Source organism: Apium graveolens, chromosome 10 (genome assembly GCF_009905375.1).
Source record: "Apium graveolens cultivar Ventura chromosome 10, ASM990537v1, whole genome shotgun sequence".
NCBI lineage: Eukaryota > Viridiplantae > Streptophyta > Magnoliopsida > Apiales > Apiaceae > Apium > Apium graveolens.
In genome coordinates, this window is record NC_133656.1 from 208,605,246 (window position 1) to 208,622,894 (window position 17,649).

The following is a 17,649-nucleotide window of genomic DNA, read 5'->3' on the forward strand; positions in this document are numbered from 1 at the left end:
TGACTCAGAGCCCCTTTATGACTTTCTGGTCTTGGATTTACCATTGCTTTATTAACAAAATATGAAGTTTTAGAAAAAAGAAAATTATTTTTTGAATTAATTTTTAACTAAAAAGCAGGAGACTGATTAAAACATTTGTTTTTATATGATCTCAAACAAAATCATCAAATTTATTTTAAAAATATATTCCCTTGCTGTCAAAACAAGTTCATTTAACCTAGTTTTCGGCAAAGCTTGAGTGGAACCCCTATATTTTCAGGGACGGACCGGTGCTCGCCGCAGTTCTAACTTTTATGTGTTAATTTTGTATATATGTGTACGCCAATTTAGAAATTAAATTTTAGTGATATCGATTATTTTTTTGTATATATATGCTTAAATTTTTATTTTTAAAAATATTAAATAGAGAAAAAAAGAAAAAACATTTTTTAGGGGACACTTGTCACCGCTATCCTCCTGTATATATGTGTATATATATAGCAAGGTATAATTTCAGTTTTCAGGAACACCATATGAAGAAAAAGAAGTTGTTGCCTGTTATTTTATCCAACTGAACAATATTACTAGTCAAATGTTAAACTCAACGACATGTTTTTTACTACAAATTAACTAAAACTGATGCAATATCGACCCACCAAGCGTGCAAAATTTGTAACTAAAAAAAATTAGGCTCGTCAACAATATTCAACCTTTTTAATTTTCATGGTCCTGTTTGTCGGTTTTTAAAATTTTAGCCCGAAATACTCACCATACAACATTTTTGCCTTAGGGTGATGGGCAGTTAGATACAGTGACGATTTAGCGCATTTGGTAGATTAGGCCAAACATAATTAAAAAGTGATATTTTGATAATTATTTCTAAAAAATTGTTAAAAAATGCATAATTTGATATTATCAGCGATAAAAAAATAAACATCAGCTCTAAGATTAAAACAAAATAAATTTTGTTATTGTTGTTTTAACTTTTTACAAATGAATGCAAGGGGATTCGAATACTTAAAAAAAATTGTTATCTACTATGGCACACATCAATATTTTAAGAACAAAATTGAAATTCCTTGCATTTCTCGTATTTGAATGATTACTTCCTAAAGAGGATCATTATAGTGGAGTATATAATTTTAATAACTGTAAAATAAGAATAGAGGAATTTTTAATAATTACGTATGGATGAATCACCCATAATCTAGTCAAATACTGAGTGGAAGTGGAAGCGGAAGTGCGTAACAAATTATTGAAATTTTGTAAAAGCACAATTGGTACAATAATAAAATAAATATATATACAGTTCACTTAAATCTGAGCCGTCAGTCATGTAGAGAAAGAAAAAAACAAAAGAAGGGAGAAATAGGATACAACGAAAAAGGTGGTTGGTAGGTGGCGCCAAGGAATACAAGTGGATGATATACAAACAAGTTTTACAAATTCATTTTAGTGGACTCCAAGTAGGGGTGGATCTTGAAGGGTTGTTAACGTAAATAATTATTTTACATTTTTTTTATTTTTAAAATATTTAAAAAAGTTATAAAAATTAGAAAATAAGAGGGTCACTTCCAAAATTTACTCAATTCTTCCTAAGAAAAAATGTTTAGATCGGCCCCGACTACAAGCAAGTTCTCTGCTCATTCATAACCTTGTTTTGCTCCACTTGTGCATCTCAGTTTAAAATCTCATACTCCTCTTTAAAAATGACTTATTTATCTGCATGTATTATGCCATCATCTATAATCATATTCTAATTGTATTCAACTACGAGCATGGTTATAAAAATTGAATCAGGCGATTTTTTTAAAAGAAATATTGATATATCGCTCAAAAAATAATAAAAGTATTTTCTCATTATTACTGATTTTCGATAAATCATTTAAAATTTTAAAAATCGTCCGATAAATCACAAATTTGTACAACTTAACCGAATAATTTTAAAATCCGAAATATGTAAGCATTTGTATAAGTAAGAAGACAAAATTTTCACAACTACGGTTGATTTCCTTTGGCCGTAGAAGCTGTGAAAACAATCTGCGATTAATACAAATAATCAAACAAGTGTGTGCGTGAGTAAACGAAATCAAACGGAGGAAGAAAAGATATAAACAGAAGAGAGATCCTCGAGTCCAGTTGAAACTGTCTCCTTAAAGCTATTTCGCCTCTCACCGTATGTGCGAGTCGATAGCCTCCCAGGATAAAACGAGGTAGCGGCGGCGTTACGGATAACGAGCACCTTCAGCGAGCTTAAACGGACACGAAACTATCACCGAGAGAGAGAGAGAGATTTGTGTTTAGAGGCGAATATGTTTTTGGTGTGTCTAACCCTAACGCCTTAGAGGTGTTTATATAGGTGTAGATAGACTTGTGCGCTACTCTTTTCCATAATTAAATATCATTAATTATGGAATCGGTGTAATACTTGCAAGCTACTCTATTCCATAAATAATCTGAAACAGAATCAGATTAAATATATCAAGACATACACCATATCAATTAATCTGAAACAAAATCAAATTAATTTATGCCATAATATTTGAGCCAAATTCTAATGGAAAATAATAATTTCCATTATTGAGAGAATATCATCATATCTCACACATCGTTTAGTCATAATGCTCAAAAATATGACTTACCAATATGGGACTTATACCGTTTATGTAAACGATGATATACTTATCACTATATCGTTTCTGACTCGTTCAGCTCTCATGAGTATGTCCATTTTGGCCATGGAACATCGTCCTGGTTCTGCAGAAATTTCTAAAGAATTGTGCCTCGCAATTCTCCTTTGAAGCGGCCCCACTTCTCTCCCACATAGGTGATCTTTATCTTATAGAGTAACCCGCGTTTACTCAACTGAATTCCATGCGTTCACTCCTGAGCTCCATGTATTCATCAAAGATCATTAAAGGCTCAAAGCTTAACCTCGTACCTTACGGGTCTCACTGTTTCCTCATCATAGGAACAGGCCAGGGGTTACCCCCACAGTGATTTGGTCATCATGATTTAGTTGTCCCATTGCACCAAGTTCTTGGGATCTCCAGTCAACAATGGTTGGGTGTCCACCATGATGCCGTTAAGCAATAGGCTTAAGGCCCATCACTCTCGATGATTTCTCAACCACTTCTCTTGATAACCCTTTGGTTAGTGGATCCGCGATATTATCCTTTGACGGTATATAGTCAATAGTGATAATTCCGGTTGAGATCAATTGTCTAATGGAACTGTGTCGTCGTCGTATATGACGAGACTTTCCATTATACATCGTGCTCTGTGCTCTGCCAATAGCGGATTGACTATCACGGTGAATCCCTATTGCAGTTACAGGCTTTGGCCATCTTGGAATATCCTCCAGAAACTGACGTAGATATTCAGCCTCTTCGGCGCATTTATCTAGTGCCACAAACTCAGCTTCCATCGTGGAATGAGTTATCACCGTTTGTTTTGAGGATTTCCATGATATTGCCGCTCCAGCTAATGTAAACACATAGCCACTCGTAGACTTAAGTGCTTTCTTGCTAGATATCCAATTTGCGTCAGTATATCCTTCTAATACTGCTGGGTATCTGCCATAGTGCAGTCCATAGTCTCGAGTTCCCCTCAAGTACCTTAGTACCCTTATAATCGCTTTCCAGTGATCAGCTCCCGGATTACTCGTAAACCTACTCAACTTGCTAATTGAGTATGCAATGTCTGGTCTTGTACAACTCATGAGGTACATTAGACTACCAATTATCCTCGAGTATTCCAATTGGGAAACAGCTACACCTTTGTTCTTGGATAGGTGCAAAGTCATATCCACAGGTGTCCTGGCTTTCTCAAAGTCATCCTTAAGAAACTTCTCAAGGATCTTGTCAACATAATGTGGTTGACTTAATGCGAGACCCTCTGATGTTCTAGAAATTTGAATTCCCAGAATTACATTTGCTAGTCCCATATCTTTCATGTCGAACCTTGATTTCAACATGTCCTTTGTAGATTTGATAACTTTATCATTGCTTCCAGCAATAAGTAGATCATCTACATATAGTGTCATCATGACATAGCCATTGTCATTCTCCTTGACATAGCTGTTCTCGTTATCCTTGTAATAGGCACAACTATCACATTCATTGATTTTGAAACCATTGGTCAGCACGACCTCATCAAATTTTTCATGCCATTTCATAGGCGCTTGTTTCAAACCATACAATGATTTCACCAATCTACACACTTTCCTTTCTTGTCCTGGGACAACAAACCCTTCAGGTTGTTCCATATAGATTTCTTCATCTATGTCTCCATTTAGGAAAGCTGTTTTCACATCCATTTGATGTACAGTTAGATTACGCATTGCAGCAATAGCAAACATCATCCTTATGGACGTTATTCTCGTTACAGGAGAATATGTATCAAAGTAATCAAGGCCTTTTTGTTGCTTGTATCATTTAATTACAAGTCTGGCCTTATACTTATCAATAGTGCCATCAGTTTTCAACTTCTTCTTGAAAACCCACTTGCTACCTAATGGTTTGCAACCAGTTGGCAAGTCCACTAATTCCCAAGTATGATTTTGCATAATTGAATCAACTTCATTCTTGATGGCCTCTTTCCACATAGGCCCATCAGGTGTGGTAACCGCCTCCTTATAAGTTTTTGGGTCACCTTCTTCGAGCAAATAGGTCATAAAATCAGACCCATAGGATTTCTCCGTTCGTTGTCTTTTGCTCCTTCTCACTACCCCCACATTTTCGTCTTCACTTTCGTCACTCTCATTATCATCATCTACAGACTCATGAGATCGTTTAGACGTCGTAGGTTGTTGGTTTCCTGGATTACAGGGAAACATCGTCTCAAAAAATGAGGCATTCCTTGATTCCATAATGGTATTCTTTTGAATATCAGGAATCTTGGATTCATGAACAAGAAACCGATATGCAGTGCTGTGTGGAGGATATCCGATGAAGACACAATCCACAGTCTTAGGACCTATCTTCACCTTCTTCGGTGTAGGGATCAGTACCTTTGCAAGGCACCCCCACACTTTTAGGTGTTGGTAACTTGGTTTCTTTTTCTTCCACATTTCATAAGGACTTACATCCTTATTCTTGCGCATCGTAATATTTAAAATATTATTTGCGCTTAAGATGGCTTCTCCCCACATCGATTGTGGGAGCCCAGAGCTTAACAACATCGCATTCATCATCTCTTTCAGAGTGCGATTCTTTCTTTCAGCCACACCATTTGACTGAGGGGAGTATGGTGCAGTGACCTCATGGATTATACCATGTTGTGAACAGAATTCCCCAAACGGTTCAACATATTCACCTCCACGATCACTTCGTATCGTTTTGATTTTCTCAGTTTGTTGTGTCTCAACTTCTTCCTTATAGATTTTAAATTTATCTATAGCTTCGTCTTTGCTTTTCAACAAATATACATAGCAGTATTTTGTACAATCATCAATGAATGTAATAAAATACTTGTTTCCTCCTCTTGTTGGAGTGAATTTTAAATCACATATGTCGCTATGTATTAGGTCTAGCACTTTGTTGTTCCTTTCCACACGTTTAAATGATGATCTCGTTAATTTTGCCTCAACACAAGTCTCACACTTATGTTTTGGATCGATAGTAAGTTTAGGTATGTATTCTTTTGCACTTAAACGTCGTAAAGTGTCATAATTTACATGTCCTAATATAGCATGCCATAAATTAGGAGACTCAAGCAAGTAAGCAGAAGAATTCTTCATTTCATTATCGTCCTTAACGGACATTACATTGAGCTTAAAAAGCCCATCAGTTAAATAACCCTTTCCTACAAACATACCACTCTTAGACAAAATAACTTTATCTGACTCTATTACAATGCGAAAGCCATGCTTATTCAACAGAGAACCAGACACAAGGTTCTTGCGAATATCAGGCACATAAAGTACATTCTTCAAAGTCAGATTCTTCCCAGAGGTCATCTTCAGGATCACCGTGCCTTCACCCTCAATGGTAGAAGTTACTGAATTCCCCATGTAGAGCTTCTCACCAGCATCGGAAGCTTTGAGGCTAGAGAAAACCGCCTTGTCTGAGCAAACATGCCTAGTAGCACCAGTATCAATCCACCATTCACGTGGATTAGAACCGACCAGGTTCACTTCAGAGACCGTAGCACAGAGGTCTATGTCACCCATCTCCTTGGAGATATTCTCTACCATGTTTGCTTCTTTCTTCTTGTTGGGCTTCTTGGGCTTCTTGCAGTCAGAAGACCTATGACCAACTTTATCACAGTTGTAGCACTTCCCTTGAAATTTCGACTTCGAAATCCCTCCCTTGGGTGCCAGCTTTGCCCCTTTACCAGAATTAGCCTTCTTGGGCTTGGAGCTTTGAGCATGCTCCACCATGTTTGGCTTCTCAGTGGCAACGTTAACTTTCTTCTCGGACCCTCTGTTGTCTTCTTCAATACGAAGTCTAACAATAAGATCCTCTATAGACATCTCCTTTCGCTTGTGCTTAAGGTAGTTCTTGAAATCTTTCCATCCAGGTGGAAGCTTTTCAATAACAGCAGCAACTTGGAAAGACTCACTTATGACCATTCCCTCAGCATGAATGTCATGAATGATCACCTGCAGTTCCTGCACCTGACTGACCACAGTCTTAGAGTCTGTCATCTTATAATCAAGAAAGCGGCCAACAATCCACTTCTTTGCCCCAGCGTCCTCGGTTTTATACTTATGGTCAAGTGACTCCCATAAGACCTTAGTTGTTGGCTTCGCGCTATATACGTTATACAACGAGTCAGACAAACAATTTAACACATAGTTCCGACAGATGTAGTCAGAGTGCTTCCAAGCATCAGCAGCATACACAGTCTGCATGTTACTCTCAGCAGTGAGCAACGGTGGTTCTTCCTTAAGGAAGCGATCCATATGCAACGTGGTCAGATAAAAGTGCATCTTTTGTTGCCAACATTTGAAGTTCGTTCCGTTGAACTTCTCAGGTTTTTCAGCATGTGCAGCAGGCACAGTTGGCATAACAGGTGCAGCAGGCACCACGGGTGGAACAGATGGTACGTGCGTCTGTACTACAGGTGTATGCACACCAGTAGGCACCGCAGGTATGATCGGAGGAGTGAATCCTGCCGATATCTGTCCAAGAGGAACACTAAACTGTCCAATGACAGTGTGTCCCACAGGCACATGTCCCGAAGGCACATGTCCCGAAGGCACATGTCCAACAGGCGTTTGACCCCCATCAGATCGTACGATCCGTGCGTTAGGGTTAATCGGCTGCTGGTGAACCCCATCAGATCCAGTGATCTGTGCGTTGGGATCAGCCGTCATGTTCATCGAATCGTTCACAGTTTGGTTCTCCATCGATCTGTTACTCAACAAAACAAGCAGATACAGATGTATCAGTCACAGATGTATATAAAATAAATAGCTTTAAGATTGTGAAAACAATCTGCGATTAATACAAATAATCAAACAAGTGTGTGCGTGAGTAAACGAAATCAAACGGAGGAAGAAAAGATATAAACAGAAGAGAGATCCTCGAGTCCAGTTGAAACTGTCTCCTTAAAGCTATTTCGCCTCTCACCGTATGTGCGAGTCGATAGCCTCCCAGGATAAAACGAGGTAGCGGCGGCGTTACGGATAACGAGCACCTTCAGCGAGCTTGAACGGGCACGAAACTATCACCGAGAGAGAGAGAGAGATTTGTGTTTAGAGGCGAATATGTTTTTGGTGTGTCTAACCCTAACGCCTTAGAGGTGTTTATATAGGTGTAGATAAACTTGTGCGCTACTCTTTTCCATAATTAAATATCATTAATTATGGAATCGGTGTAATACTTGCAAGCTACTCTATTCCATAAATAATCTGAAACAGAATCAGATTAAATATATCAAGACATACACCATATCAATTAATCTGAAACAAAATCAAATTAATTTATGCCATAATATTTGAGCCAAATTCTAATGGAAAATAATAATTTCCATTATTAAGAGAATATCATCATATCTCACACATCTTTTAGTCATAATGCTCAAAAATATGACTTACCAATATGAGACTTATACCCATATTTTCCAACAGAAGCAACAAATCTGGACCGTCTAAAGGATTCACAATGAAACATTGCGGAATCCGCGTGAACTGAGGAAGTTATTTTCTTTTTAGTTATTTTAAAAATTAATATAGTATCCTTGTATTATATTTAAATTGTGTTATCAGTATTAAATAATTTAACTACAATAAAATTAAGTATTTTATAAATTTAGTAAAAATTATGTTCATTGAATAATAAAATTATAATTTAAATATAATAATACCCATTTCATATTTATTATTATTAGATTATTTCCAGATAATTGTATTGATAATGGTTTTTTATTCATACACCGGATGGTTTTTTGATTCACAGATTCATGGTATCATGAGTTTATCACGAGTTTATCAATCAAACCATCACGATTCACGAGTACACGTTTTTTGAAATAGTGTAATAGGAGTACTCTCTTCGTCACATTGATTTCACTACGGTTACTATTTGCACGCATTTCGAGGTCTCTATAAAATATAATTTCGTAATATTTTTTTTGTTTTTTTTTTAATAAAAGCTTAAATATAAAACTTTTATACAAAAAAATTAAAAAAATATAATGGAGTTATACTTTAAATGAGTATTGAAAAACGTGTCAAAAAGTGATGTAGATAATTTAATGGGACGGAGGTATTAATAATTAAACGAGTAATATTTAATAGAAATTATAATTGTATTACTTAATAAAATATATTTTTACTAAATATATAAAATACTTTTCTAAGAATATATATGTGAACATAAAAAACCCACTTAGGAGATAATTTATTTAGTATATTTGAAAATATATATATATGTTTCAAATTTAAATGTATAAAATTCTCAATTCCAAAAAAAAATGATAGAATTTATAGTCAAAATACTTTATTCGTATTTATCGTTATAAAGTGTTAAAAGATTTTTATACATAATTGGATATTATTCTTTTCATACTTTTTATACTTGACTTTATATCATAAATGAAATACTTTAAAATTTATATTATGTTTGTTAAATTTTTTATTTTTATTTTTTAGTGTACTTGTTTTACCATAATAGAAGATAAAATAAACAATATTTATGTTTAATTTTTTTTAAAAGGTTACATCAAAAAATTAAATAATATTGACATGTCGTATCAAGTTTATGATGAATTTTTTAAAAAATATTATTTTCTTTTTACACAAAAAAATGTTTTAAAAAAAGAAAAAAAATCACCGCTTCAGCAATGATTAATAGCGAAGTATATGTTAATGGCGTATTGGTTCATTGGAACATTTAGTACTAATTTCGTAATGAATCATTATGAAATAAGTATTAAATACACCTTCGCCCATATATTTTTTGAAAGTTTCAAATTTAAATTACTTTAAAAAGTTACCAAATTGAAAATAACATAACTTTTGTCTAAAATAATAGTATTAATTTTCTTAAAATCTTTGTTTTGGTACATTGTTTCTGTATTTTTTTTGAAAACATCTTTTTATTTTTCCCTTTTATTACTTAATTCAAGTTTTGAAATTTAAATTTTTTAATAAATCATAAAAACTAAAAATAACATAAATTTGGTCAAAAATAACATTATTTAGTTTCTGAAACTTTCTAGTTTCCTATATTTTTTTCTATTTTTTAGTAAGTATTTTATACTTTTCATTTTTTAATTACATAATTTAAATTTCAAAATTTAAATTATTTCAAATAATAATAAAAACTTGAAAATAACATTAATTTGGTTATCAAAATTACAGTATTTATTTCTAAATTTTATGTTTCCTACATATTTTTGAGAATTGTTTGAAAATATTTTATTTTTTATATTTTTAATTGGTTAATATAAATTTTTAAATTTTAATTACTTTAAAAAATTATAAAAATTTAAAATAACATAAATTTGTTCAAATAATAAAAGTATTTACTTTCTCAAAACTTATGTTTTTGTACATTGTTTTGGGATTTTTTGATTTTTTTTGATTTTTCTAATTAATTATTTCTAATTTTTTAATTGAAATTACCTAAAAAATCTTAAAAATTTAAAACAACCCTACTTTGGTCAAAAAAATTACAATATTTATTTTCTAAAAATTTCTGTTTTCCAATATTTTAAGGATTTTTTTGAAAATATTTTTTACTTTTTTTTACTTAAATCGAATTTTCAAATTTTAATTATTTTATAAAATCATAAAAATTTGAAAATAACATAAATTTGGTCAAAAAATAATATTATATCTTTTTCCAAACATTCTGTTTTCCTACTTTTTTTCTGGAATTTTTTGAAAATTTTTCCTTTTTTAATTATTTAATTACTATATAAAATTATAAATAATTGAAAATATAAATTTTCTTGTGGGTGGAGAAAAAAAAAAGAGAAATTTCCTTTCTTATCGCCTTAATTGCTCGAAATTGACCCGATTATATGTATTTTTGAGTTTTTAATTGAATAAAAACAGTTAAGTGTAGAAAACATGATTTAACAGTTGTCGTCTTCACCAATATATTTTTTTTAATGATTCATTGTGAAAGGGTCGGTTGTCTAAGTTGGTTAAAGATGGATAACTATTCATTTTAGCACAAATTCGAATCTCAAATGGAGAGAATTTATGATTATGTCTTCTAAATCAAAGTATGTCATTTAAATGTTGTTTACCTTAGTTCACTTGATTTGTAGGGTAGGTTATTGAGTTTATTGGGTTTATTAGTGCGCACACGAAGGTAGTGGCTGCGAGTTATGTATGATAAAAAAAAAAGAAAAAAGAAAGAGTTCAGTTGTCTCTTAAATAAACTCAACTAATCATAATTCGGGAAGGATAGACAAATAAAAATTATAGTTCCACTTTGAATTAATGTCATATATATTCTTTTATCAATATACAATATTGTAGAATATAAATATAATGTATGAATAACATTTTCACATGCATGTTATATTTCACCAAACAAAAACAAACCTCAGGAGCTATCGTACACTCCTTCGCTATAATTTCCAACAACTTTCCCGGGCATCAAAGTCCAAGATGTTTACCAAATTGTAGAACTAGAGATGTGAATTCCTTTTTTATAATGACATGCTGACATGACAGACATGCTTATTCCTGTAAATTAAGTTGTAGACCCTACATTAATTTACTTGGATTTTTACTCCACAAAACTGTGGGCCTGTTTGTCTTATGGCTTATAAGCCCTTAACAGCTTATCGACGAGTGTTTGTCGACCCAACTTATAAGCTGAATTTACAACTTATAATCTGATAAGTTGAAAGTTGGCAGTGACGTACTTTTTTCCAACTTATTTTCATTTTTTCACTTTTTTCTAAAGTTTTGATTTTAAAATATAAATTTTTAAATATTTTATAATTTAAGATTCATGAACTAAGATAATTATATTTAATAATTATTTGTTTTAATTATTTAAGTAAAAAAAATTCTGACTTATAAGTAAATTTATCCAAACACTTATAGAACTTATAAGTATTTATCAACTTATCACTTATTTCACACTTAATCATTTTAAATCATAAGTTACTTATTTTAAGATTTCCCAAACGGGCACTGTATGCCAAGGACAAATTAAATAGTGATGCAAAAATTCAAATTTGTGATAAATTATCCAAAATTTCATTACAACAGTGATTCAAATTTGGATTAGTGAATAGTAGTAATCCAAATCACTTGATTTAATATAAAATAATGGTTTTTTTATTTATAATTTATGATATTTTAAATTGATTTTTGATTATTTAATTATATAATTAATAATAGAATATAATTAATAGTTAACAAAATCTATTTTTAAAATAAAACTTAAAATAATGAGAAAATATAATTTCATTAATATTTTAAAATAAAAAAAAGAGTTACATATTGCACTTAGAGATGCATTAATTGAGTATTTGTGGGAAGAATATACTAATTTGGAAAATTAGTGTGTATCAATGATATTTTGTATGTTAATTATTGCAATAAATGTGTTTTTCGTGAATTAAATACACAATTTTAATATTTTTATGTGTATTAATTTTTTTGATTTAATTAATTTATGAAATGTTATATAAATTGCTAATGATTAAATGACAAATTTAAAATGAAATTGCTTAATATCATATTTATATATTATTATATATAAAAAGTAATTTGAATCACACGTCAGAAATTTGGATGAGTTGGTGATCCAAATTTGAATTTTTGGATCCCAAGTTGGAGATGGCCTAACAACTTATGTTTGTTTTAACTTAATCATATAGTGTATATATTAGTTTTTCTTCTCCACAACTTATATATTAAATTAAACAAATATATAATAGAGCTAATAGCTGCCGGATGATTGGGATGGAATAGATTAAAAATGTTTAATATTTTTTAAGCATGCACATGATATATCTTTTAATGATAAAAATAATTGAGCATTGTAGGGGATAAAATATCTTTTTTTTTTTATAAAACGAAGATGTTTAAGAAATTAATTTAAATAACACACTTCAAATATCATTTTATTGGTTCAATACATTCCGAGCAAGCAAACGATTAGACAACATATACACATGGTGGCGGCCGCTGGGGTAGTTATGAGTTCAACACATTTGACCGTTGTTTATGAATTCAGGCACTTGCAAAGAAATTTGGTCGTTGAGAGTGTACTTTGACCAACACATTAGCTCACAGTCACAAGTCAAAAGTATATTACTGGTTCACACACCACACTCGCTCTAGGAATTTCCTATTTCCTGCTGCAATCATGATAATTTAGGGGCACATGTGCCAAGCCAAGACTAGTTAAACTATTTTTGTATTGCATTAAAATTTCACATCTCTGTCTTTTGCCCATAATTTTTTTTAATGACATTGCATGTGTGAAATTATTGATTTGCAGTTTTAGGAAAAACTATGTTATCTGCAAAATTAAAATAATATTTATAAAAGCAATTACATATTCTTTTATGAGAAAAAATTGATGTACATAGTAGAACTGTAGACTCTTTTAGTATTAATAGCATGGTGGTAGAAATTTCTCAGTTACGCGGCATGTGAGATAAAAAAAATATGCGGATGTGTACAGATCTGGGTTTGTTAAAACTCCAGCTAATCCGGTCATGCTTCTTATATTAGCTTAAAACACATGTAACAAAATATTTATATCATAAACAACTGTCAAATGTGTAGTTTAATCAAATCAATTAGAATATACTATATTTAATAAATTGTAAGTAGATATTATTTTATATCATTATAGTCAAATAATTTAATCAACATAATTAATGAAATTTAACAGTATAATTGTTTCTCTTACAATTTTTTTTAGGGAAATATTTTCCGTTACATAGAGGAACAAAGTATGTTAACTTTTTTTCAATACATTAATAATCTTTCAGAATCAACTTCTCATATTTTATTTTCAATCATATACTCAATAATTCGTCCCATAAATACTAGTTATAAATGGTGTTTGAGACATTTTGTATTGATTAATTGAAATATTTTATGAAATATATTTGAAAAATATAATAATATTTAGTTTATTAAACTTAATATATTAATTTAAGAAAAATATTTAAGAATAATAATTAATTAATATGTGATTATTAAAACCATGTTGATAAACTTAAAATTTCATTGCTAAAAACCGAAGGTGCCTAAGAGATTCTTAAATTTCTCACCAACCCCTGGTCTCTCAGGTCTATGTCTTTTCTATGTTTTTTACTAAGACCACGTCTACACAAATCTCCACCCTTAATTGTTTTGGAAATCCAATGACTCAAATTAATCTCCAACCATCCAACTACCCCATCCTTGTTTTCTTGGCCAACTCAACTTCATAGCCACTTCACCTACCCAATACAAAATGAAAATTTAAATAAAAGAAAAAAAAAGTAGTAACACACACCCCTTCTCAAGTCCTCCTTTCCTAGTCTTACCAACTTGCAACTCCACTATATAAACCAAGTGCATTCCCCGTCATTAATCAGGAAATTGGTTAGTATTCTCGATACACAATCTATCCAACTTCCGCTGAATATTTATTGTTACAAATATAAACACTTTAACACAGGCAATTCATATCAAAACACACACATTAAAAATGGATTGTGAAAGCAAGAATGTTGTGTCACTAAATGGGACAGGCGATTTACTATGCATGCAAAAAGATCCTTTGAACTGGGGAATGGCTGCAGAGTCATTGAAAGGAAGTCATTTGGATGAAGTTAAGAGGATGGTGGCTGAGTTCAGGAAGCCTATGGTGCAGCTTGGTGGAGAGACACTCACCGTTTCTCAAGTCGCAGCTATTGCTGTCGGTAACGTCAAGGTTGAGTTATCGGAGACGGCCAGGGCTGGAGTTAAAGCTAGTAGTGATTGGGTGATGGAAAGTATGAATAAAGGAACCGATAGTTATGGTGTTACTACTGGTTTTGGTGCTACTTCACATAGGAGGACTAAACAAGGTGGTGCTTTGCAGAAAGAACTTATTAGGTAATTTACTATCTTAATAATTAGTATATTCAAAACTGAGTATTGGTTAACCATAGTATGTAAATGTGATTTCAAAATTTATGCGTAATCTAGCAATTCATGGAAAACAAATATGACATATATATGTTTTATTTTATGTTTATTTAAAAGGAAATGAAATTGAATTATAGTAGTGTTTGGTTAATATTTTTGACTCTACTAAAGAACATATCACTATCTGGTTAGATGTTATGTACCGAATAAAAAAATTGGTTGATGATGATATGTCCACTTTTGAAACTACTTCTGTCCACATATAATGCTATGGGTAATAAAATATAAGTAAAAAGTAAAATGATTAATTGAAATAGAGATGAAGGCAAAAATGTAAGGGGAGATCAAAAACTTGAATCAGAGTATTTGATTTTAGATAGCAAGGCCTGCCAAGAAAATAATTGTATTTCACAAATAGTCTAAACTTAATTAGACTTTACTTTGATATACTGTACTACTTCAAGAAAAATTATTCTATGAATCTGTTACAAAAATTGTTTGGTAAAGTTATTTAGTTTCTTAAAAATATTGTTACTTTAGCTGTTTTGTAAAAATCTATTAGAACAGTAAACAAAATCTTGATACTAATCTCTTGTAAATATGACAATAACAGGTTTTTGAATGCTGGAATCTTTGGAAATGGAAGTGATTCTTCCAACATCTTACCACATTCAGCAACAAGAGCAGCAATGTTAGTGAGGATCAACACACTTCTTCAAGGTTACTCTGGCATTCGATTCGAGATCCTTGAAGCAATTACAAAGTTTCTCAACCAAAACATTACTCCTTCCTTGCCACTCCGTGGAACAATCACTGCTTCTGGTGATCTCGTTCCCTTATCCTACATTGCTGGACTTCTAACAGGCCGTCCCAATGCTAAGGCAGTTGGACCCACCGGAGAAAATCTGACCGCTGCACAAGCATTTAAACTTGCTGGAGTTGATAGTGGATTCTTTGAGCTGCAACCAAAAGAAGGCCTTGCTTTAGTCAATGGCACAGCTGTTGGTTCTGGGATGGCTTCGATGGTTCTGTTTGAGGCCAATATACTTGCTGTGTTAGCTGAGGTTATGTCAGCTATATTTGCTGAAGTGATGCAGGGCAAACCCGAATTTACTGACCACTTGACACATAAGTTGAAGCATCATCCAGGACAAATTGAAGCAGCTGCTATAATGGAACACATTTTGGACGGTAGCTCTTACGTTAAGGCTGCTCAGAAGCAACATGAAATGGATCCCTTGCAAAAACCAAAGCAAGATAGATATGCTCTTAGGACATCTCCACAATGGCTTGGACCACAGATTGAAGTGATCCGCACATCGACAAAAATGATAGAAAGGGAGATCAATTCTGTCAATGATAACCCTTTGATTGATGTGTCGAGGAACAAGGCCATACATGGTGGTAACTTTCAGGGTACTCCTATTGGAGTTTCTATGGACAATACAAGGTTGGCTATTGCAGCCATCGGAAAGCTCATGTTTGCCCAATTTTCGGAGCTTGTTAATGACTTCTATAACAATGGGCTGCCATCTAATCTTTCTGGAGGGCGTAACCCTAGTTTGGATTATGGTTTCAAGGGTGCTGAAATTGCCATGGCTTCTTACTGCTCTGAGCTACAATTTTTAGGCAATCCAGTTACTAACCATGTCCAAAGCGCTGAGCAACACAATCAGGACGTAAACTCATTGGGTTTGATCTCCTCAAGGAAAACAGCAGAAGCTGTAGAAATCTTGAAGCTCATGTCGACCACATTTTTGGTAGGCCTTTGCCAAGCTGTAGACCTGAGGCATTTGGAGGAGAACTTGAAGAGCACTGTCAAGAACACTGTAAGCCAAGTGGCCAAGAAAGTTCTAACAATGGGTGTCAATGGTGAGCTTCATCCTTCAAGATTTTGCGAGAAGGATTTGCTTAGAGTTGTTGACCGAGAGTACATATTTGCATACATTGACGACCCCTGCAGTGCAACCTACCCATTGATGCAAAAACTAAGACAAGTACTAGTTGATCACGCACTGAAAAATGGCGAAACTGAGAAGAATTTGAGCACCTCAATCTTCCAAAAGATTGCAGCTTTTGAAGATGAATTGAAGACTCTCTTGCCAAAGGAGGTTGAAAGTGCAAGGGCTGTGCTAGAGAGTGGAAATCCTGCTATTCCTAACAGAATTAAGGAGTGCAGGTCTTATCCGTTGTACAAATTTATAAGGGAAGAGCTGGGAACTGTTTATCTAACCGGTGAGAAGGTAACATCGCCTGGAGAGGAGTTTGACAAGGTATTTACAGCAATGTGCAAAGGAGAGATCATTGATCCTTTGATGGAGTGTCTACAGAGCTGGAATGGAGCTCCTCTTCCAATTTCCTAAATGGATCTTATGTTTTTCTAACTTGTTATGTTTGTTAAAGATTTATTGTTTTTTAGTTGTTGAGAAGCTTAATTGTGAATGCCTGTATGATTCGATGAAATGATATGTTACTACTATGCAATGAAAATATATTTTAATTTTGTTCATCAATCTGGTGGCATGTTACATTGTTGAACACACTAGTTCAAGAGTAATTGTGTAAACCAAGGAAAAGGCCTAAAATTCATGGATGAGCAACCCATTTGTTTTGCGTAGAAAATTAAATAATATGCTTGCCAGGTGGTTGCCACAAAATAGTCATGCCACTTGGTCTCAAAGTCCACTAGAAATATTATTTACAAGAATTGTAATCATGAGTGGCGGCGACCGATTTAAGTTCAACCCAGAGTTTCGAACGTTGGTGTTTGTAAAAGTCTAAAGGAAACTGTACGCTGTTGAGTTCTTATTTCTTTTGTAAAAAGAAAACTACATCTTAGAAGAATAGTACCCGAGATGTAATATACCATTTGCCAGTGAGGTTAGGATTCTAACTTAAGGGAATTTGACTAAACTAGAATAATTTATTTATAAATTAAAGTTAAATTTGAAAGATAGATTAAGATTTAAACTCTAATTTACAAGTAGTTGTTTTTGTAAATTTATACTAAACTATAATAAGCGGAATGAATTATAATTTGTTATATTTCTATTTTAGTTGATTTGACTATCCTTTCAATCAATCAATTTTTTTAATCAACTAAACTATAATAATCA

The 17,649-nt window shown here is 32.7% G+C and overlaps 1 protein-coding gene across 1 annotated transcript; it reads left to right on the forward strand.

Annotated features, from left to right (window-relative positions):
* The first annotated feature begins 13,978 nt into the window (after nucleotides 1-13,978).
* On the forward strand, nucleotides 13,979-17,046 carry LOC141690290 (phenylalanine ammonia-lyase 1). Its single transcript, XM_074495003.1, has 2 exons — nucleotides 13,979-14,500; nucleotides 15,147-17,046. Exons 1-2 carry the CDS (start codon nucleotides 14,112-14,114, stop codon nucleotides 16,894-16,896), a joined length of 2,139 nt encoding a protein of 712 aa, XP_074351104.1. The 5' UTR covers nucleotides 13,979-14,111; the 3' UTR covers nucleotides 16,897-17,046.
* The last annotated feature ends 603 nt before the right edge of the window (nucleotides 17,047-17,649 follow it).

Coding starts and splice junctions, on each gene's coding strand:
- LOC141690290 (XM_074495003.1), top strand. CDS start 14,112: ATGGATTGTGAAAGCAAGAATGTTGTGTCACTAAATGGGACAGGCGAT. Junction 14,501..15,146: donor TTGCAGAAAGAACTTATTAG/GTAATTTACTAT, acceptor TGACAATAACAG/GTTTTTGAATGCTGGAATCT.